The 23,248-nt window shown below is 35.9% G+C and overlaps 1 protein-coding gene across 5 annotated transcripts in view; it reads right to left on the reverse strand.

Annotated features, from left to right (window-relative positions):
- NT5DC1 (5'-nucleotidase domain containing 1) overlaps nt 1-23,248 on the reverse strand; it is a 112,639-nt gene that overhangs the window by 48,053 nt on the left and 41,338 nt on the right. The window contains exon 7 of one of the 5 annotated variants that reach the window (XM_086317196.1): nt 13,085-13,344. The exons of 3 other annotated variants lie outside the window; for them this stretch is intronic. In XM_086317196.1, the coding sequence (XP_086173322.1) occupies nt 13,169-13,344 (176 nt within the window). In that variant the 3' untranslated portion in view covers nt 13,085-13,168. Of the gene's footprint in view, nt 1-13,084; nt 13,345-23,248 lie in introns of those variants that run through there. One more of the 5 variants, XM_086317195.1, reaches the window with a different exon arrangement.

The raw sequence follows: 23,248 nt of genomic DNA on the forward strand, positions 1-23,248 counted from the left end.
CAGCAGCAGCAGCAGCAGCAGCATGTAAGTTACCAACTGAACTCTGAGCTTACTTACTGGTACTCAAAATGGAGAAAATTACATACACACACTCAGTGACACAACTCTAACATTTTATGAGAGGGAAACTTCTGGTTAATCGAGGTATGTCTCTGATCACAATTTACACCTAAAAAAATTTCTCAGGAGTGGAACTAAAAACAGAGAGCAAAACTTAAGTAGAAAAGGTATACTACCCAGATCCATTTTCTCATCAGAAACTGCAAAATGTGGTAATCAGTTCTACTATTCCTTTTCCTTTTTTTAAGCTGAAAGTTTTTTATAAAGAAAAGCTTTCCTGCATCAACTAGTTACTGTGCATTAAAATATGTACAAGAGATAATTCTTTGATTTTTTCCATTTATTTACTATTTTCAAAGCTAGTTCCCTTGTATCCTCAAAATAATCAATGAAATAATAATAAATTATAACATGTATATAATATATATTAATAATAAAACATTTTATTTCTTTAAGGGAATAAAGTAAAATACATCTTTTTTCAGACTACATAACTAAAAAAATTAAAATAATAACCATGTGAAATAAAGAAATAGAAATCTTTATCCTCTTAGTGAAGTCGCTCAGTCACGTCTGACTCTTTGAGACCCTGTGGACTGTAGCCCACCAGGCTCCTCCGTCCATGGGATTCTCCAGGCAAGAATACTGGAGTGGGTTGTCATTTCCTTCTCCAGGGGATCATCCCGACCCAGGGATCGAACCCAGGTCTCCCGCATTGCAGGCAGACATTTTAACCTCTGAGCCACCAGGGAAGCCCATAATATGTATAAAATATATATTAATAGTAAAACATTTTATTCCTTTTAGGGAATAAAGTAAAATACATCTTTTTTCAGACTATCTAACTAAAAAAATTAAAATAATAATCATGTGAAATAAAGAAATAGAAATCTTTATCCTCTTAGGTTAAATTCCTAATTTTATAGAAAACTGGATGGTTATCTGTCAGTCTAAAAACCCAAGATTCTACTGTGATGATGACTTCTTGCTATTTTATGCCTACTGACACTTTTCTAAAGTTCTAACAAATGTTAATTTGCTTCAGAGAAATCACTGGTTAACAAATCGTTTACGATAAGGGGCTTTTGTATACATAAAGAATCTTGGCTAGCATTATGTACATTCTTGTGCATTTCCAAAAGAGAGAGAGAAAAAAAATCACTCCAAGTAATAACAGAAAAAAACAGGGCCCAAGAGGTGTGTCTTAATCCAATGAAATCTTATAATACTGGGTTATCACTGAAGCTGCTTTAGATTCCAATCATGCTACCAAATGGTTACCAAAAATCTGCAATGTTTTTGAACAGCCTCGAGGATGATTAAAACAATTTAATATAGTATGTGAATTTTTAAAAAAAAAGTCTTTGTGATTGATAAATTCAAGGAGGAAAAAGAACGCTAAAACCACAATTCTCTGAATAGAAGTATTATTGCCTGATCAGAAAAGTAAACTAAATCCTTTCCCTGATAGCTCAGGTGGTAAAGAATCCACCTGCACTGCAGAAGCCAGTTCAATTCCTGGATCAGGAAGATCCACTGGAGAAGGGATACACTGCCGACTCCAGTATTCCTGAACTTCCCTTGTGGCTCAGCTGGTACAGAATCTGTCTACAGTGTGGGAGTCCAGGCTTTGATCCCTGGGTTGGGAAGATCCCCTGGAGAAGGGAAAGGCTACCCACTCCAGTATTCTGGCCTGGAGAATTCCATGGACTGTATAGTCCATTGGGTCACAAAGAGAAGGATATGACTGTGAGACTTTCACACACTCCTGCCATGATGCAGTTTTCAGATTTCTATATTTTAATGTTGAGGCAAGAAGCATTTTGACAGTGATAGTGAAACATACTGGAAGAATACCTATTATACTCTATTTCTGAAATAAACAGCTATCCCTACCCTCATAATACCTCAAGGTGAGTATCTCATTATGCTAAATACATTACAAAAAGATAAACATATTTTATTTTACAATTTTTCAACTTGACTATTTTAGGACCAAGACTTAGTCATTTGTGTAATGATAAAAATTAGGATTATGGAAACTGTTTCTTTCTACTGCTAATTAGCATTGTATCCTTAGACCCATGAGAGACAACACAGAAGATCTGGAAATGTGTATCGAGTCAAGGAAGAGTTGTTTAGGGCATGATGGTTTATAATGTGAACACTCAAACATCAAATTTGTTAAAAGCCGGAGGCTTTTTTTGGTTCTCACCTAAGTCAATAAGCCCAAGGGTTGTTTTTGGTTTTGTTTTCACTATTCTGGCAAGCTTGCGTTTTTTGGGGGGAGATCAGTTAAGGAGTTTTATCATTGGAGGGAAACTGTTCTATGTTTCTAGAAAGGAAATAAAATTTTAGACTTTTCAATAAAGCTGTCTTTACCAATATCATGCTTCTTTATACTGGGTTAGATATATTCAATCCTTAGAGGAGAAGGTGGAGCTCTTGGTAATTTGACTTCCACACACCAGCTTATCTTAGTGATACCTGCTTTAACAACAGAAGACTGAGAGTTAGTTTTCTGCTTCACTGTAGAAATCCCTTTTAATGAAACTGGCCAAAGTCTTTTTTAACTGAGGAGTAACTGACATGTAATATAATTATACTAGTTTCAGGTATGCAATGTATGATTTGTATTTGTATATATTGCTAAATGGTCACCACAATAAGTCCAGCTAATGCCTATCACCATACAGTTACAAATTTTTTTTCTTAAGGTGAGAACTTTGAAGATCTACTCTCTTAGCAACTTTCAAATACATAGCACAGTATTAACTGTTTAGCTGTGTATTACATCCCCGTGACTTTTTTATTTTAGAATGGTCCTTTTGACTGCCTTCACCCATTTTTTTTGGCCTACTCCCCTCACCCATACCTGGTCTCTGACAACCACCTATCTGTGTTTTGACCACCTGATTTCTGGATTCCTATACCTAGACATAAAATCCAGATATGTCTACGGCTTCCTTCTATCCCTTCCATGAATCAGGCAGGCAGGCTTTATGTTAAGATGTTGAGGCAGGTTTTCTGGATCTGTCCTTTGGTGGTGATGGTTTAGTGGCTATATTCCGTGTTGTACAATATACCTTACAGTTTATTTTATACACAACAGTTTGTACTTCTTAGCCTCCTACCCTTACACCACCCCTCCCCCTTTCCCTCTCTCCACCGATGACTACTGCTCGCTGCTAAGTCACTTCAGTCATGTCTGACTCTGTGCGACCCCATAGACGGCAGCCCACCAGGCTCCCCGGTCCCTGGGATTCTCCAGGCAAGAACACTGGAGTGGGTTGCCATTTCCTCCTCCAATGCATGAAAGTGAAAAGTGAGAGTGAAGTTGCTCAGTCATGTCTGACTCTGTGCGACCCCATGGACTGCAGCCCCCCAGGCTCCTCCGTCCATGGATTCTCCAGGCAAGAGTCCTGGAGTGGGGTGCCATTGCCTTCTCCTGATGACCACTAGGTGTTTCTACACCTGTGAGTCTGCTTTTTTATTGTATATATTCTTATTTTATTCCTATAACTATATCCAGTAAAAATAATAAAAAGTGTTCTTGACTATGACAATTCAAAGAAATCACAAAAAAGGTTTAAAAGGCAAACATGGTTTAGAAGCTGTCGTGTCTGACTCTTATGATTCTATGGACTGTAGCTGGCCAGCTCCTCTGTCCACAGGCTTCTCCAGGCAAGAATATTGGAGTGGGTTGCCATTTCCTCCTCCAGAGGATCTTCCTGACTCAGGGATCAAACTTGCATCTCCTGCACTGGCAGGTGGATTCTTTACCACTGAGCCACCAAAAAAGCCCTTGCTTTACTTCTAAATACATTTTATCATATAATTTTCTTTACCTAAGCCGCATTTTAAATTTAGCAATAAGGTTCACACTTAACTAGAAAATTTGTATGATTAAAGAGAAGAAAGCTCATGAATATTTTAAACCCAATTTACAGTAAAACAGATGGAAGTTATTTATAATACTTAAGAATGGTGAATTTCGATCACAGAAATAATAAAGTCTAGATCTTACAGTGGCGCTTGTCTTTGGATACACTCTATCCAGTTTCTTCCTTAAAGTCTATAACACCCATGAATGAAAAACACAGTTAACTGAAAAGTATGACATGAATGTTATAAACAGTGAAGAGAAAAAGCAAAAGAACATAATTTGAGGCTAAACTGAATTATCTGTTCTGAGACTTTGTTGAAAATGGAAAGCTCACATAATAAAAACTTAATTTTTAGAGTCTTGTGCATGAATTCATTTTATGAGAGGATCTGTGTCAAAACTATATACTATACCATAAAGAAATTGCACTCTAAATGGGAACTTCAGATTTTAGCTGTGGTACTCTAGACATTTTCTAAGTCCACATGTCTCAGTATTCAATTCAATATAAGAAACTGTATTAAAATTACATATAAAAGTTCCCATTAACTTTCTGAAATATTACTGGGGAAGAATGAGGTGTTTAAGAGGGAGAAAGATACTAAATGTAGAACAGTGCAAAACAGAGTTTGTGTTACTGCCTATCAATGTACTATCAGCTGCTATGGAAAAGCTAATGATGTTTACTAAGTACTTAAGTGCTTAATGGAAAGTTGTTTATAAATCTTCCTTTTAATATATTAATATTTTGAAACAAGAAAACAAATGTGGAAAAAAAGCCGGCTCTAAGGTAAAAACTGAAAGGTTTTGAAAGAAATCTGTGTATTATACATAATGGTTTCACTATTCTGTTTGGGCTTCTACAGGAAGTACAACTCAGGATCTAAGGCTTTCAGAAGGAGGCTTAATAGATGGGTCAGGTCAGCTACTGACCTTTATTATCTATAACTTCCCTCTGAAAGCCTCTGAAATGTGCCTCTCTTCTCTCCATCCCTGCTCACTCCAACATTCTAATTCAATTTGACTCTATTTGTTTAAAACTGAGCCCTAACAAGGGGAGGATAGGGAGATACCCTCTCTTGTGGTTCACTATGCTTTTTGTTGTGGTGGTGGTCTACTGAAAAAGAACTTAAAAAACTTGCAATTTCACATATACTTTATTTCCCTTTGGAGTCAAATCTCTGCAATAATTCATGTCAATATTTTTCGAATTTAAAAAACTATTTAGCTTTAAAACTGACGCTGGTTTTTGGCAGACAGCTTTTTCAACAGTTTCAACTCTTTGAGCCTGTCCCCATAGTTCACTGCCACAGTCTGGGCTTCCAAGATAGCAGTGGCTAACATATTCTTGCCTGGAAAATCCCACAGAGGGGGCGCCTGGTGGGCTGCAGTCCATGGGGTCGCTAAGAATCAGACACGACTGAGCGACTTCCCTTTGACTTTTCACTTTCATGCATTGGAGAAGGAAAAAATGGCAACCCACTCCAGTGTTCTTGCCTGGAGAATCCCAGGGACGGAGGAGCCTGGTGGGCTGCCATCTATGGGGTCGCACAGAGTCGGACACAACTGAAGCAACTTAGCAGCAGCAACAGCCTAAAATGAGTGTGGATGCCCATAAAAGTTGCTTGCCTAGGGTTCCCCTACACAAGATACACTAACAACTGACTGGTCTCAGACAATCTGACGCTTATACAGAAACTTAAAGCACTGCAATTGATTCAAAAGATGGGATGGGGGGATCTTCATTCTTAGACCAACCTAAGTAAGAAACCAAGAGACAAAGGGAAAGGGGGTAAAATATCGGGATACAAATAAAGTTTCACTTTGTTTTCCCCTCTCACCCCGAACAGTTCAGGTAATTGCAGCCCAAGGTTAATCTCCTCCCTTCCCTGTCTTGTTTGGTTAGAGGAGAAGTGGTATTATGAAGTGAGTATAGTTAGGCTAAGACAAAAAACAAAACAAAGCAAAATAACAAGGTGTAATGAGGAGAGAGGAGCAATCCTTCTTCCTAAGGAGTAAACGGTTCTTCCATGGACCAGGGGCTAGATGCACAGACTGGGGTCCTTAAAACACAAGGAACTGTGTTGTGACTGGAGAGTAAGGTAGGGTGAGGACTGGAAGCACAGTCAGTTATCTAAGCTTAATTATCTTCATATCCGTAGGTATCTTTGATAACAATTTCAAATGTAGTTTTTACTCAAGATATACTGAATGTCAGAAGCAAATATGAAAGGGTCATTACAATATTTTTAGTGTCATCCCTCCTGACTCCCCCAAGTTGATGAAATCCATCTCTCAAGGCAACTTTAAATTACCCTGCCTCCAGGAAGGATACCTCATGTTCCCCTCATCATCCCCAGTTAGGAAACTATAATTCCCCCACCCCGTCCCTTACTTTATCCACATCATTTTTATGACAGGTTCCTTTCTACTTATTATAGTCTGTCAGTATTAATTTTAATACTTTGGGGATAAAAAGCAGAGAGCACATAATAGGTCTTTCCAAATACTTAAAGCTCATTAATTCTCTCAGAAATTTAGAGGGACAGGGACCAAGGAAAACACTACAGAAAGTAAATGTGAAACAGGAAAACAAGAGACAAATCAGAAACATTCTTTATTTATTCTTCCCCCAAATAAAGGATGATGGGGACTAAAAGGCCAATAATATTATTTTTTCAAAGTAAAGAAATATTGACCTTAACATAACTTGAAGAATTTTATGCAATGGTATAATCAGAAAAGCATTTTTGACTACTAGCATGATATTTCATTACAGGAGATAGTTCATTACTGAACATGATTTAAATCAATGTAATTTTTCCCAGACTATTCCCAATCCTAAATGCCTTTAACTGCTTATTTTAGTTACTTGCATATTCTTCCAGTTTTTTGTTTTTAAAACCACCCTCCACTTCTATTTATACAAAAGATAGCATAAAATGTATATAATTCTGTACCTGGCTTTCAAAAAACTTATATACCCTAGAAATCCTTCCATTTGAACACATGCAGAACATCTTCCTTCTTTCCTTCCTACCCCCCGCTTTTTTTTTAAAGGAGAAGTGTATGATTTCTCTGTGTGGATACACTGCTGCTGCTGCTGCTGCTAAGTCATGTCAGTCGTGTCCGACTCTGTGCAACCCCACAGACGGCAGCCCACCAGGCTCCCCCATCCCTGGGATTCTCCAGACAAGAACACTGGAGTGGGTTGCCATTTCCTTCTCCAATGCATGAAAGTGAAAAGTGAAAGTGAAGTCGCTCAGTCGTGTCCAACTCTTAGCAACCCCATGGACTGTAGCCTCCTCTGTCCATGGGATTTCCCAGGCAAGAGTACTGGAGTGGGGTGCCATTGCCTTCTCCCGGTGGACACACTATAGCTTATTTACCCAGTTCCTTTTACATGGATAGAAGTCTTGCTTCTAACCTTTTGCTTTTATGACCAATGTTATAATGGATAACCTCATTCATGTGTCCTTTCATTGATGTGTAGAATACTGGCAGGAAAATACATCTGCAATCCTTGACTGACTCAAAATCATTTTAAACTGTTCACTTTAGGCTCTAAAGGACATATTCAAACTTCTTTAACTGGACCTAATGTATTACATTATTTAATCCCCAAATATGGTCTTGGCAAAGATTAATTTACAATAGTCTTTTAGATGACCTAGCAAGTGGCACTGATTTCCAGAAGAGGTGTCTGTGCTGATGAGAGACAAGAACTATAAAATGAAAACTATTACTATAAAGTGCTAAATGAAAGATTGTTATCTTTCTCAGATTGTCCCAGATTGTATGGAAACTTAGAGAAGTTAGGAAACTGCACAATATGTAACCATCAAGACTGTATGTTTCCTGTAACACTAAAGTTTGCATGTTAAATACTTGTAGTCTTAACTATCCAAATGGAGAAATATTTCAGTGCCATATTGCATTCAGTTGGCCACATATCAAGTCTATATATTCCCTACCTAAATAAAGTTCTATTCTATCATAACAGCCTCATTTCAAATCTGTACAGGGAGTAAAAACAAAACAGATAAAGAATGATGTGATTTTAAGTTCACCCTCTTTTTGTAGTCCTGACTTTCTATTTTTATCTCATGAAGAAATATATTTTATTCTCAAAACAATTCAGGATTTTTCCTCATTTATAGGATGTTTATAGCCCAGTCAAGAAATGTAATAAGATGCCTCTGCTAAGAAATACTACCTTTTATTAATTCTGATTTAATAAAGCATATCAAGCATTGCTTTATTTTTTGTTTCATGGCTGAAATAAAACAGAACAAATAAGGAATTATTTAATTTCATCATCAAAAACATCCCAAATACTTCTCAAGGAGGCTCTCGTCCATTCATAATTAAATTAACCTGTAAGTTTACCAAATAAACACCACGAACAGTGTACTTTTAAATGGTTATAACACTACCTCACTGTTCTAGCATTTTTAAAAAAAGCAAATACAAGGTCTTCTGTATTTTGTTAATCAACATTTTGCTGGAAAACTTAAAAATAAGGTTTACAGAAAAATTCCAAAATATCTGTCAGATCACCTGTAGCAAGGAGTACAACATGTCTGGGTGAATCTATTGACAGAGTTCAGGGAAGAAAACAGGTCATAAGTATGCCTGCCCTGTGAGGAGACCGGGTCACCATGGACAGTGTTAGGATATAGGGATGGGAAGAGATTCAAAGCCTCAGTGACAGGAACTTCAGACATTTTGCTGCTCTGTTAAAGTAGTAAATGTATTTATTCACCAACTATTTTAAAATTTCACATATTGTTAACACTACCCACTTGGTAACCAAAAATAAAATCATTAGAATATTATTACTATTCCAAGGGGGAAAATACATTGCAAATCAATGTATTGACCTTAGACCCATGCTTTAACATCTTTTTGGTCAATCACTTCAACTATCGCATAAACAAAATACACCTAGAAATATTCCCTTTAGAGACACGTATTGCCTGTCCTAATTTCAAAGATTCACCCTGCACTTTCTGAGTGCTGTACATATAACTTTACACTAAAATGGTCCTTGGAAACTCTCTGGCATTTAATAAGCTTTATTCTGAGGGACTTCCCTGGAGGTTCTGATGGTAAGGAATCTTCCTGCTATGCAGGGGACCTGGGTTCAATCCCTGGGTCAGGAAGATCCCCTGGAAAAGATGGCTACTGACTCCAGTATTGTTGTCTGGAGCATTCCATGGACAGAGGAGTCTGTCAGGCTACAGTCCATGGGGTCGCAGAGTCGGACATGACTGAGTGACCACCACCTTCACTTTTTTTTCCATTGTCACTCTGAAGGTTACTTTGCCAAATTGCATTTCTAGGCATGTATCTTTCACAAAGTCTCACAAAGAAGGTGAAAAAATAATCCTGTCAAGATCAAATCTTTCACTTACCAAAGCTTAACAGCCCTCAAATGACAGGAACACTATTCAGGTCATTGAATGAAATGTAAGAAATAAAAACGACTAAAACAATAAGAAAATTATTAGGTTGAACTACATGAAACTACTGATATTTGACCGTTTTTGATAGATAAAAATGGTAATTTCATGCGGTTCAACTTAATACATTTCTGAATCCTGAACAGAAAGAATGGTGTTTATAACCAAAACTTAGTTCAAGGAGACTTAAAAGAAACTGGAACAAAATGTTTTACAACTTAAAATTTAAATGAAGACATGGAATATTTTTGTTTCATTTTGAACTCTAGCTGAACACAGAGTCTACAAAACACTGTGTTTAAATATAAAGTGTATGTACTCATCTGACGATAGATATTATTTCTTTAACAGATGTAAAATCACCTTCAAGGTATTTGTGAAACTTTCAGAGCTGATGTCTGTTTATATTCTGTGCAAGAATACGATTTTAAAATATATTGGCTTTTTAAATGTCTTATCAAAATACAACATTTTATAAATTACAGCTAAAATCATACAAGGTCATAATTTTTAAAAGTTTTTAAGAAACAATTCTAACTAGCTTGACTATTCAAGATTAAGTTATTTATATGTTTATATATGCATGTATGTGTGCGTATGTGTAAAGGCATATACATATTTATATATCAGACATTTTGTAAAATGTTATACACTAGGCTATTTCAAGGGATTAGGAGTTCCTTCCTTTTCCAAAAGCAATGTAATTCAGCCATCTAGTGGTAAAGTATAAAGCAATCATCTCTGTATTTTATTATGCTATGAAAATAAGACTAGCAGTATGGAGGGGGATTATACGTTATTTAGATTTGCTGTTTTTTCCCCTCTGGTGAGACCACATAGCCTAATCAAGAAGTCAGAAGCACTTTCTTTGTGGATCTTTAAAATGTATGTTTAAATATTAACATGGCAAAGCATCAGTTTTTATTTTTTATTGTACTGTAATGAGCTATACCATTATAAAACATTCTACCGAAAATTGATTACTTTGACAAATAAACAGATTTGGCTCTAAATTTGCTGACACAAGACTTAAAGCTACAGGAGATAGAGTCCATTGGGAATAGGACATATGTATAAGTCACAGGAAATACAGTAAGTGCTAATGTAAGGCTCTGTAGGAGCAGAGAGAGAAATTATTTTAAGCTTGACCACAGTTTCCTTGAGGAGAGGTTGTCTGAGCTAAATTTTGGAGGCTAAAAAAAGAGAATTCACTTGATGGGCACATGTGGCATTAGCATCCTCTTCCATCCTCTTGGCTCCATATCCTCTTCTCATGTCTTCAATTTCCGCCTACAGATGGGTTCCTTCCAAGGCCATTATCCCCATATCAGATCTATCTCTGGAATGCCATATTCACACAATCAAGTGAATAACTGAAGCCCAATAGATACTTCCAACCCTACATGTTCAAAGATAAAATGATCATCTTTGAAAGCTTTGCTCATTTTCTCATACTCCAAATCTTAATGGATGGAGTCACAAACCTTTAAGTGTTTAAGTCAAAAACCTCAACGTCATTCCTCACTCCCACTATCCCTATCAAATGGAATGTAAGATCCTGTAGATTCCACCCTCCTTACTATATTCTGTAAATATCTCACTTCTGTATCCTCTGAGACCCCTCAGTTTTGTTTCATAACATCCTTTATTGGGATAATTACAACAACCTTCAGATTCCTAACTCTTCTGTACCTAGTAAATTTCCAATAGGATGTTGGAAATGTGAGTCTGAAGAAGAAGCCAGATGTCTTACGTAGAGACCAGAAAAGGGAGAAATAAGCATGTGAATAAATGGTGAAGTTATGACAATGACTGTGGCCATCCAGGTAGGCCCTGCAGTATAAAGAGGAGGGCTACACACAGAATCTTTAGGAATCCCATTCATGGGAGGAGCAAAGAATAAGAAAGAAATTATGGAGTACAGTAAAGAAGAAATTCAGAGTTGACAGGGGAACCAGGGAAAGAGGAAGGAAGAAAGCCAAGCAGACAGAGTTTTGAGAGTGATTTACACAAAGCCAGGCGTTTAGAAGAATGGCAGTATTATTACTGAAAATACATCACTGGGCTTGAGCAGTGGGACTTTCTGGCTGACTTTATTAAGAACAGTGGAATGGTGCCAAGAACTGTATGCGTTGTAAGGAAAGAGGCAAGTCTAGAACAATGACCTAATAAGTATGGCTGTGAAAGGAGAGAAGGAAAGAGAAGAGAAGGAACTGTAGGCTATAGGAAGGTTCCTCTTCTTTCATAGCATTCAAAGTCCTGAATATGTTAAGGGGCTTACATAAGAATGCAAAGAATACATGTAAAAGAAAAGTCCCATGTGAGATAGAGGGGGATGAATAGCGTATACAAGAGTTGGACTGCCCTGGAGAAAAAAGCAAGGCACCTCATTCTCTGACATGGTAGCATGGATAATTAACAGAAAAAATTAAAGGTAGATGAGAGAGGAGCTGGAAAAGTTGTTACCTAATATTTTCTCTTACCTTTGAGAAATAATAATTCTTTGCCTCTTGTCAGACAAGAGGCAAAGGGATCTACCTTACGGTGAAGAAGCAGGGGCCAGGATGAAAGATATGGAAGTCATAAAAGAAGTTGAACAGTCAACTGTTGTAATTTTAAGGTGATAAAACCCAAATCATTAACAGAAAAGACTCAAACAGCTCCTACATTTGCCAATCACATATGCCAATTTCGAATTTGGAATCTTCAAACTGGTTTAACATTCGCATTTCAGAAGTTAACTGAACTGAAAGTTTAATGAAGTAAAATGAAGACAGTGTTTCATTTTAAAGAAGACTATGGAAGACAAACCTCACAAACTTATATCCTTCAAAATTTCCATTTCCCCCTCTCTTTTGTAAGGAATAGCGTATCAAAATAAACCAGGTCACTGTAACCCTGCATATCAGTCAGTGAAGTAGCTCAGTAAAATGAAATAGGTGCTTTCTATCAAGTTGGCATCAACTACTCCCCAAATAACACATGTCCTTATTAAGCTTCAGAAACCAAAATAAATGCCTTGATGCTCTAGCAACAAAAGAAGATCTGATGAGACAAAATGATCAGATTATGAATGTTTCAATAATCAAGAAGAGCTGTTATTATTCACAGGCTACAGTGAACTATTTTGTTGCTGTTTATTATTATTATTAAAGTTTTACTTGCTGTGCTAAACTGGTATTTATTACAGAAAAAATAAAAAGGCCAGAATTTATTCCTATTATAAATGGGCAGTAGAAATAAAAAGTAATGCTTTCTAACATTTATACTATCTATATATCTAACCCTAAATTTAACAACCTAATGCCACATTTTTCAATATTTATGTGTACAATTTTCCTGACAACACTGAATTCTAGAAGCATACCAAGAGGCCACATATAAATTATTTACATTCCATGGCCCTATACTAACAAACTTAAACAAGGAACAGCATGAAAGAAAGGGTTTGGAAAAAGATGTCTTATGCAAATGGAAATGATAAGAAACTGGGGTCACAATATTCATGAGACAAAACAGACTTGAAAACAAAGGCTATGAAGAAAGATAAAGGAAGGACACCATATCAGTATATATAAAAAGAAAGAAACTTGCAGTGCTCAATGTTTCAAGTGAATAAATGAATGAGTGAAGGGAATAAAAACCTGTTTTACAAGGCTCCTAATCATATGATAATTCTGGAGGGCATAAGCCAAAATCAATATACATTGAAAACATTTAGGATTCTCCTTCTTGTGTAACTTATTTTGAGAAAAAATTAGCCAGGAAAAATAGGCCCTGTACAATAAGAGCATATTTGCACATATGAAATGGGTTTAGGATGGCCGCCACACTCACTGAAAGGGGCACACTGAGAAGCCTTCACGGCACAGGGGGAGGGAGAAAAGAAGAGGCTGGTGCAGCCGCTGAGGACACAGGAAGATGCGCAGGGCTCTGTACCGAAGCAAAAAAGGGATGAGTCAGGGATGCAATTAGGAGATGCAAACCCTACTTCCTGTTCAAATTCAGAGATAAAGTCCAGAAATGAGAAGATTTCGATCAACAAAACATAACATTTTTAAATGCCATAAGAAGTTGTCAAATGTCATCTTATCAAAAATCCTAAAACCACATATAACCTGAAATTATTTCTATTCATGAAGTTTAAACGCCAATCGTAGTACCTAAATCAATTTATATAATATTTAAATATAAGCTCTGTATCCATTACACACAATTTTAAGTGTTTTGATATTTCCAAACTCACCACATTCGATATTTACCACTTACAATATTCCAAAATTCTCCAGTTCCCCTGTTATCATACAATATGACGAGAATATATGACAGAGAGCTACAACAGGAAGCAACATGAATAAAAATTAGCTTATCAAATATTGCAAGATGATGTCCCAATCTCTCAAAACTAGCTTTTAAATATCACTTTTACCCAGCTACTTCACTCCAGATACACCACACCATTCTAAGACACCATCTTCTTAATGACCTCCCAGTGACCACTGACTCCCCAAAGTTCTGCATATTGTAGCCAGTGTAAAATTTTAAAAAACACATATTTAATAGGTCACTTTTCTACAAAGATTCTTCAAGCCTTGGCCTCATGGCCTCTGTTGAAGGTCAGACTCTTCGACTGGGTCTGCACAGCTACAAGATCTAGCTCCTGTGCTTTTGGTCTCATCCTTCATGGCCCACAAGCCTTCTTTCAGGTCCTGAACAGCAGCTTGGGGGAAATCCTCAAAAAGAGCTACCCTAGGAAATAAAGATCAAATGTTGTACTAAGACAGTCTCTTCTACCTACATGTGAGGGGGATATCAGACTTAGATAAAAAGCCATGAGTCCTAATTCTGATTCTTCGTATAACTCAAATTCCTTCTGAATTTCCTCATCTCTAAAGAAAGAGCACTGGTCAGAAGGATCTCTAAGAATTTTCAAGCTCTCCAATTCTATAACTCTTTCACGACTTATTTTACAGATATTGCAGCCTCAAGGGTTCTATTCCAATAATCTACACTGATTTGGTGTATAAATCAGAGATTAAATTCAACTATTTCCTTTTTAATTCAGTGACTGTACTAAGCAATGGGACTCTTGGAAAACAGCTCTCTGCAATTTCCAGTCTAGCTACCCTTTTCAACAGCTGTCTTTGGTTCACCTTTGTTAAAAGCAACAGTGCTTATAGATGTCACTATTCAAACAGCAGTTTGTTTGGAGACTCCATCTCAGACTCACCTTATTTATCTTACTAGAGTAGAATAGGTCAGTGTCGTGTTAATATTGGTAAGGAAATAACCTAGAGGATTATAATCTTAAAATGCAAAGTCAGTCTAGTATAGAAACACACTGTCTACTCTATTTCCTGTCACACAGAGTAGGAAGAAGCGTAAGTTAGTATGCAGAAATGGCTTACAATGCTCCGAAGCTGTACAGTGACGAAAACAGCTATTTACGCTATTAATTATGAAAAGTTCTGAATTTAAAATTTTAGAAGTCACTGGGTAAAATTGTGTTGAATTTGCTAATAATACCACTTCCAACTTCAAATTCTGACTCAAATGTGTAATTACCCTAAAATGGCCTGCCAGTAAAAAATATTTTGAGAACTTTGTTGGTTTGCTGTCCACCTGTGTTTATCCATGTGGCGCTAGTGGTAAAGAACCCGCCTGCCAACGTGGAAGACGTAAGAGATGCAGGTTTGATCCCTGAGTCGGGAAGATCCCCTGGAGAAGGGCATGGCAACCCATTCCAGTATTCTTGCCTGGAGAATCCCATGGACAGAGGAGCCTGGTAGCCTACAGTCCATAGGGTCTGTAGGGTCACAAGAGTCAGACACGACTAAAGCGATTTAGCATGCATGCATGTGTTATCCATGGGCTATGCACTTTTCTTATAATAAAGAAAAATTCAAGGAACTTGTGAAAAAGACTGAAAATTCAAATGAGTAGGAAAATCTGAGAAGAATGGTCAGTTTCCATTATTTAAATTTTCACTATGTTCTAGTAATAAAAAGGATCATCAGCTCCTTCAAATAAACTGTAATAAATCAGTGTCAGGTAATACATATTTATTGAAGATATTTCTTTGACTAGATTTTTATTTTCCCTTTATGCTTCCAATTTGATTTACTTAACAGAAATGACTGCCTACAAAGGTAACCACTCAAAATATGATTTTAAAAAGTACATTTAAGTATATCTTAATAGTAACATTATTTTGCTCAGTTTTCCCACAGAGAAACACAAAAAGCCCTCAAAATTTACTAAATAATGATTTTGTTACAGGAAAACCATTTGACTTTTAGCCACTTCTTCCTTAACAAAAAAAATATATATGTACTCATTAATACTTCTACTAACATGTCCATATTTTAAGAGTACAATGAAAACTGATATTCACAATGATGATCCTAAGGCAATGTTTAAGATTCAGTAATATTAGTAAAAGAAATAATTAAGCTTTAGTATTATAGTTATTTACTACTGTATTTAAATACTCAAAAAAGCAGAAAATCTTTTCTTTTCCTGCTTTTTTGGAAGGCACGTATAGTAAACTCAATGAAAACAAATCATACATTCTTTTTTCTCCTTTACTTTTTGTCTTTTTATAGAATTTGGAATAGATTAACATGTTAAAACATTCAAAAGGTAAATGGGCATACAATGGAAAGTCAGTCTTTCTCCCACACCATCCAGTTTCCCTCACAAAAGACAATCCCTCTCACGAGTTTTTTGGTCCATCTTACATAAAGTGTGTGACAGTCTGTGTTACATATACAGTTTCATGTATTTTACAAAAGGACTGTTTTAATACATACTCTATTCTATACACATTTTTTTTTCTACCAGCTAATTTCTGGAGGTCCTTTCAAATCAGTCTCTAATAAGGTAGTCCCACCTTTTTAATCACTACTTAATGTTCTACTGCACAGATGAATGAAATTGTAGCTAGTATTTATTAATGAATATTTGAGTAGTTTCCCTCTTTTGCTATTATAAACAAAGATGTAATGAGCAATCCTATAAATACACACACACACACACACATACATTCTCTCTCTCTCACACACATATCTTCTGTACGTATACAATTTTATCTATAAGATAAATTTTCAGAGATGGAATTCTTAAGTAAAGATCATGTGCATTTAAAATATTTAAATTTGTATTAATTTACACTTTCTGCAGCAGCTTCTATTTGCAACTTATTATGAATGAAACAGAATATCTTTGCACAAGTTTAAAGTCATACTTCCTTTTCTGTTAATTGTTTATATCCTTTGTCTATTATTCAATGGGGTAATTGTTTTTTAGTATGTTTTAAAAAAACTTTAATATTTTAAAGACTATTATCTCCTTGTCCATTACATGAGCTGGAAACTTTACTCTTGGTTTGTCATTTGTCTTTAATTTTGCTTTTATTTTTCTTTATATGCAGAACACTTTTTAAATGTTGTCAGACTCATACATCTTTTCTTTAAAGGTTTCTTGGTTTGAGATTATACTTAGAAAGGTTTTCTGATACCAAGATTTAAAAAATTACATATTTGTCTTACATTTTTTAGCAGCAACTTAATGACTTCTTTTTAATGGTCAGAACTTTGATATCTGGAATTTATTTTGGTGTTAGGCAGGGCACAACTTTATTGTTCAAAAAGCTACCCATAAGTTAAACAAAACTTCTGGAATAATCCATTTTCCACTGATGGAGAAGGGAATGGCTACCCACTCCAGTATTCTGGCCTGGAGACGTCTACGGATTGTATAGTCCATGGGTTGCAAAGAGTCGGACACGACTGAGAGACTTTCACCTTCATAATCAGGAAGAATTACAGATCAGGAAGAATAAAAAACAGATCAGGAAGAATTCACAGTACACTGAAGCTTAAGAAATATGCTACATTGTATCATAATTACAGAAAACTATAAGATGTAGATAATATAAATATTCTTCCTAGCCTTAATACTTACTTGTTAATTCATTTATCTTTCCCCTCTCCCTGCCAATTCTTTCTTTAAGAAGAACATTTCCAAGTGGCCATCTCAGAATTTTCCTGATTTCAACCCAAAGGGATTTCTTTTCCCATCTTGGGTGAAGTAACTCCAATAATTTACTTACGGCATATGCCTGTAGAGAGAGTCTTCCCCCTTTTATTTGAACTTGAAAGGTCAAAGTATGATCAAGTCCATTTTGTAAGCTATCTAGAATTACAGGATGATGCCACATAATCAAAAATGTTTTTCTACAGCCTGGATAACTTCTTATTTGCTTTATTCCTTTTTAATCATATACTGGACTGGAATCTCAGAAAATTCACACTGCTTTTTATCAATACCTCAGGGACTCTCTGCCCCAAATCCTTTCACTCACCTCAACTTCTGTCCACCACAAAGTATGACGTTTTTCCTAATCAGCACTATCTATAACCATAACCAGCAAGTTGGGCTGTGTGCCATGTGGCTGGCACCTCTGCTGAGTTAGGAGAAGGAGAAGGACTTCTCTCTTTTTCTGTGCTGATCTCCAGAAACAAGTCAGGGGAGACTTCTGCCTGGGAGTAGTGTTCTGTGGAAAGCCTAGTGAGTGAAGCCTAGACTGCATGCTAAATTAACATAATTACAAAACAAAATTCTGGGCACCCGCTCACTGCTTTTAAATACTGTTGCATAAATGTTAAAAGAAGGTGAGAAGGTACCAAAAATATCTATTTGGTCAGTTTGCAAATACAATTTTCCACTCAGTCATGTAACAACTACTGGTAAATAACAGAATGAACTGCTAATAAAATATAAAGTGAGAAAATGAAACAAACCATTTTCACATTTTATTGGATGAAAAACACAAATGTATTTTTAGATCCCTGGCAATACCTAAGAGAAAGACCCAGAGGATCTTCCTGACCCAGGAATTGAACCTGGATCTCCTGCATTGCAGACAGACTCTTGACCATCTGAAAATGTATAAAATGGTAAATAAATAAATACTGGGTAAGAGATGGAAAGAAAATAGTAAGATGACAATGGCAGGATTTATAATAATATAACAAAGAACCCATTTAATATCTTAAATGAATGTGAAGTTTATGGATTTATTCTCAAGCAATGATACAACCAATCTCTTTACTAAGAAATAATAAAGAACACAGAAAACTGCATTTTAAAAATCAGCATTCCCTTTTAATCATCAGTTTAGTATTATTTAATTTTTTTAGACTTTCACAATGGATAGTTATTGAGCTCAGATCTTATGATGTTGATAATCCAAATATTTTACTGTGAACTCGGGAAAGGAGTACATCAGGCTGTATACTGTCACCCTGCTTATTTAACTTATATGCAGGGTACATCATGAGAATGGAAAATAGAAACAGTGACAGACTTCATATATTTTTTTTGGGCTCCAAAATCACTGCAGATGGTGATTGCAGCCATGAAATTAAAAGATACTCGGTCCTTGGAAGAAAAGCTATGACCAACCTAGATAGCATATTAAAAAGCAGAGACATTACTTTGCCAACAAAGGTCCATCTAGTCATAGCTATGGTTTTTCCAGTGGTCATGTATGGATGTGAGCATTGGACCATAAAGAAAGCTGAGCACCTAAGAACTGATGCTTTTGAACTGTGGTGTTGGAGAAGACTCTTGAGAGTCCCTTGGACTGCAAGGAGATCCAACCAGTCCATCCTAAAGGAGATCAATCCTGAATATTCACTGAAGGACTGATGCTGAAGCTGAAACTCCACTATTTTAGCCACCTAATGTGAAGAACTGACTTATGTGAAAAGACCCTAAAGCTGGGCCAGATTGAAGGCAGGAGGAGAAGGGGATGACAAAGGATGAGATGGCTGGATGGCATCACTGACTCAACAGACATAAGTTTGAATAAACTTATTGGGAGTATAAATAATACAGAATAAACATATAACATAAATAATACTGAATAAACATATCTGGGAGCTGATGATGGACAGGGAGGCCTGGCGTACTGCAGTCCATGGGGTCTCAAAGAGTCGGACACGGCTGAGCGACTGAACTGACTGATTTTATCACACCTCATCTTTCAAAACAAATACCATCTGGAGACATTTAATGGTAAGCAGTTATCATAACACAATTTGCAGAGGGAGGGGAAGATCCTAAAGAAGCTTCCAATCTATTACAAAGCTTCAAACCCACAGGAAGGTTTATGTTCCATTACTTTGCTCACATATTAGATTTAAAAGGCACTCCATTTCTCATGTGTCGATCTGATGTAAGAATCAAACCTGAGATTCTTGTTCTTGTTCATTCACTCTGAGAATACTTCAACATCATATTCTAGCTGAATCCTTACTCTTGCTCCTCAGATCATGTCCCCCCACTGCTGGCAACAAACACATTTTAAAATCCAGTAACTTTCAACAGAGTTGTGCAGACAACAGTCAGTGCTGTCAGTCTAAGATGCTTTGGTTAAAAAAAAGTCTCGTTTTGAACTACATGCCAAAGAGAGGTCTCATTCTCCTATCATGCATATTTGTGGCTGCGCTATGATGAATTAGCTCAAAGCTGTCAGAGACCAATGCCATTGGCTCATTATTGGTTTCCTTCCTGTTATCACATCCAGTCCCTTTAAAGATTGTATTACTGCTGGGAAGTCTTAAATAGTTGGGTGTGTAAACAGGCTCTAAGAGTCCATTGACTAGCTGATTTGAAATCAACATTAACTTAAATACACTCAAATATCTGAGTTCTAAACTTAGAATCTTTTACTTAAAGTAATATAGAAAACTAGAAAAGATATGCTTTCAACAAACATATTCAGCAGTTTTGTGCATGTGAATGGAAACTGTGTTAAGTTTATATTTTAACGTTGTAACAAAAACAAATGTTGTTTCACATTTTGCTATAAAGTGATTCTAATTATGTAAAACCCTAGTGTGTGCATGCTAAGTGAGGTCAGTCCTGTCCCACATTCTGTGTGACCCTATAGACTATAGCCTGCCAGGCTCCTCTGTCCATGGGATTCTCCAGGCAAGAATACTGGAGTGGGTCGCCATGTCCTCCTCCAGGGATCTTCCTGACCCAGGAATCGAACCTGTGTCTCTGACATCTCCTGCTTTGGCAGGCGGGTTCTTTACCACCAGCACCACCGGGGAAGCATAAAACCCTAGAAGTCCATATATAATGTTCGAGTGCAGAATGGCCAATACCAGTAATAAATCAGTCCTGAATGTCATCATTATTCAGAAATCAGTGACCATACTTATCTGTGAAATAATCAATACTATTACAATACTTAATGACTGAAAAATCATAATGAAAAAACTCCAATCTCTCTAAATCTTCCCCCAAGTTGTCAAAACATTTAAGGCCATCCCTTTCACATCAGCACTTTTATAAAGGGTTGTAAACATCTTAGTTATAGATTAAAATCTAATAGAGAAAATATATCACAACCAAACACTGCTACATTCAGCCAACTGCAATTAATAACACACAGCAATAACCTTTCTTGATTTGAGTACAATAAAACAAATCATTATAGTTAATTTTTTGAGGAAATGACTTATTTCCTTATAGGCTTATCCATAAAATGATCACTTGTCTTAAAAAAAAAAAAAAAGGGCACACTCACATTCTTTACATATGGCTAACAAGGACAGTGTAATTTGTTGGCAGTTTTCATAAAGAGGAAAAAAAAACTATAAGTAGTAGGTTTAATTCATTCTGAAAAAAGAAATCAAAATAAAAAGGCAGAAAAATATAGTACTATTCTTCCTAACGTTACTTATGTCAGTGCAAATTCCTTTAATTATCACAGTATGAGTAAAATGTCAGGCATTTTGATATTACCCCAAAATAACAAAAATCATGTCTCTGGGAATTTCATAGTGATAGCAAAATATGTATGACAGAACCAGAGCCTTCTTCCAAATAAGATATAAACCATAACATCTATGTTTTTATCCACGAATTCTTCCCACCGTAAAACATAAAAGAGAATAGTTTTAACCCAGATTTTGTGAGGCATCCACCTGATTTCCACATCAGACTGACGTAGAGCTGAGACTCCCAGAGCTAGTAAACATAGCACCTTGCATTTGGCAGTCTGAAGAATACAGTTAACAAGAAATGAAAAGAAACAAGAAAGGCAGTGCCAAATTACTGTTCAAGGTTTGAAGAACACTACAAATTCACTGACTGCTTCCTGCTTATTCAGAGCCACTGCCATGAGCCTCTCTGAGTTATCGTTCTATCAAGACGCCCGGATTGCTACAGACAGCCCTTATGCAAGCACAAAGTTTCCACCACACACTATCGTCTCATTTTCCTGTGCATGTTTATTTTCAGATTTCAACAAAATTATCAGACACGAGTTACAAGTTCATTTAACATATTTTAAGGGTAAAAAACATGACTTTGACAGTGGAACTGACACTGATGACACATAAGATACTCTTGTTAGTTGACAAATTAGGCTGTCTGTGGCTTTGATGTTTATGTTACTACATTATTTTTTTTCAACTCAACGCAATCTCTACTACTGTTTCCTAAGAATTTGCCAGGTAATGACTTTTTTAGGTTATAAAAAAGCAAAAATGATGTTTAATAAAATTGAGTTTGTGGGATTATCTTTTAAAATTAAATTCCTAAAACTGACCCCCTAAATACTAAAAAATAAAATGGAACACCTGTGAATTGTATTAACATTAGTTTCATATTTTAGAATGAGAATCTATTGACCCCCTTAAAGTTTTATAAATATGAAAGTAAAAAATTTACTTTTCATATAAATATGAGTAAAAAAAGGAATTATTCTAGCAATAATTCCATTTGTATCACACATTAGAAATCAGCCATGAAATGAAAATAAGGTAACAAGTATTTTTTTTTAGTTTTTTAATCCAAGCAACTTCAAATTTTTCCCATAAAAGGAATTCCTCTTTATTTTTCCAGATTAGAAACATACCATATTTACATACTTTTCTCACAAAATCACTTACTAAAACAATTAGAACCTTGTAAGAGAATTTTCATTAATTAAATGCTGATCAAAAAATGCTCATATGGAAACATTTTCCTGTTGGAAACTCTAATAAAGAAAATGTGGTGCTTTATTATTGTATGAAAATAACATTTCCTTAAATTCAAATGTCAAATATAAACCTCCATTGACGATTTACGTAGAACTTTTTCAAGTAAACCTAGAATTTCAAACTCTGTAAAAAGAATGCTCACCTATTTCTACTATAGGAAAGAAAGTCAACAAAAGTAAAATTTAGTGAAACATTCTCTATCATCATTCAAAGAGGTGTTCTTTGAATATACAGTGGCATAGAGTCCCACTTGAAAGTTGGGAAAAGAATAACAACAATAACTTACTGGATCTCAATGAGTCAATTTTAAAAATAGGGTCTTCCTTGGCTAGACAGGTGCAGACAACACATAAGGTGCCATATATTTGCAAAATACTAACTAATGAAAATCAATGTTCAAAACACAGAAGGAATGCTCAAAAAACAATGACGACAACAAGAGAAGATGATTCAAAAAATATGGGCAAAGATACAAACAGGTGTTTGAGAGAGGAATAAACACAACTGGCCAATGAATATATGAAAAGATGCTCACTCTCATTAGAAATCAGAAACATGTAAATAAGAATCTAATGAGATAGCATCTTTATAGCCATCTTTAAGACTGATAAACCTTAAAATTTAGGCAAAACCACGTAATTCTCATGCTCTGCTAGTAAAACATAAAATAGCTGTAGCAAACAATCCAGTAAAACCCAAAACATGTATCTTCAATATTCCACTTACAGGTATCTTACTTGAAAAATTCTTTTGTGGATAGATAGGAAACA

Source organism: Bos grunniens, chromosome 9, assembly GCF_055505025.1.
Source record: "Bos grunniens cultivar Pamir isolate PY7600 chromosome 9, Bosgru_T2T1.0, whole genome shotgun sequence".
Classification (NCBI taxonomy): Eukaryota; Metazoa; Chordata; class Mammalia; order Artiodactyla; family Bovidae; genus Bos; species Bos grunniens.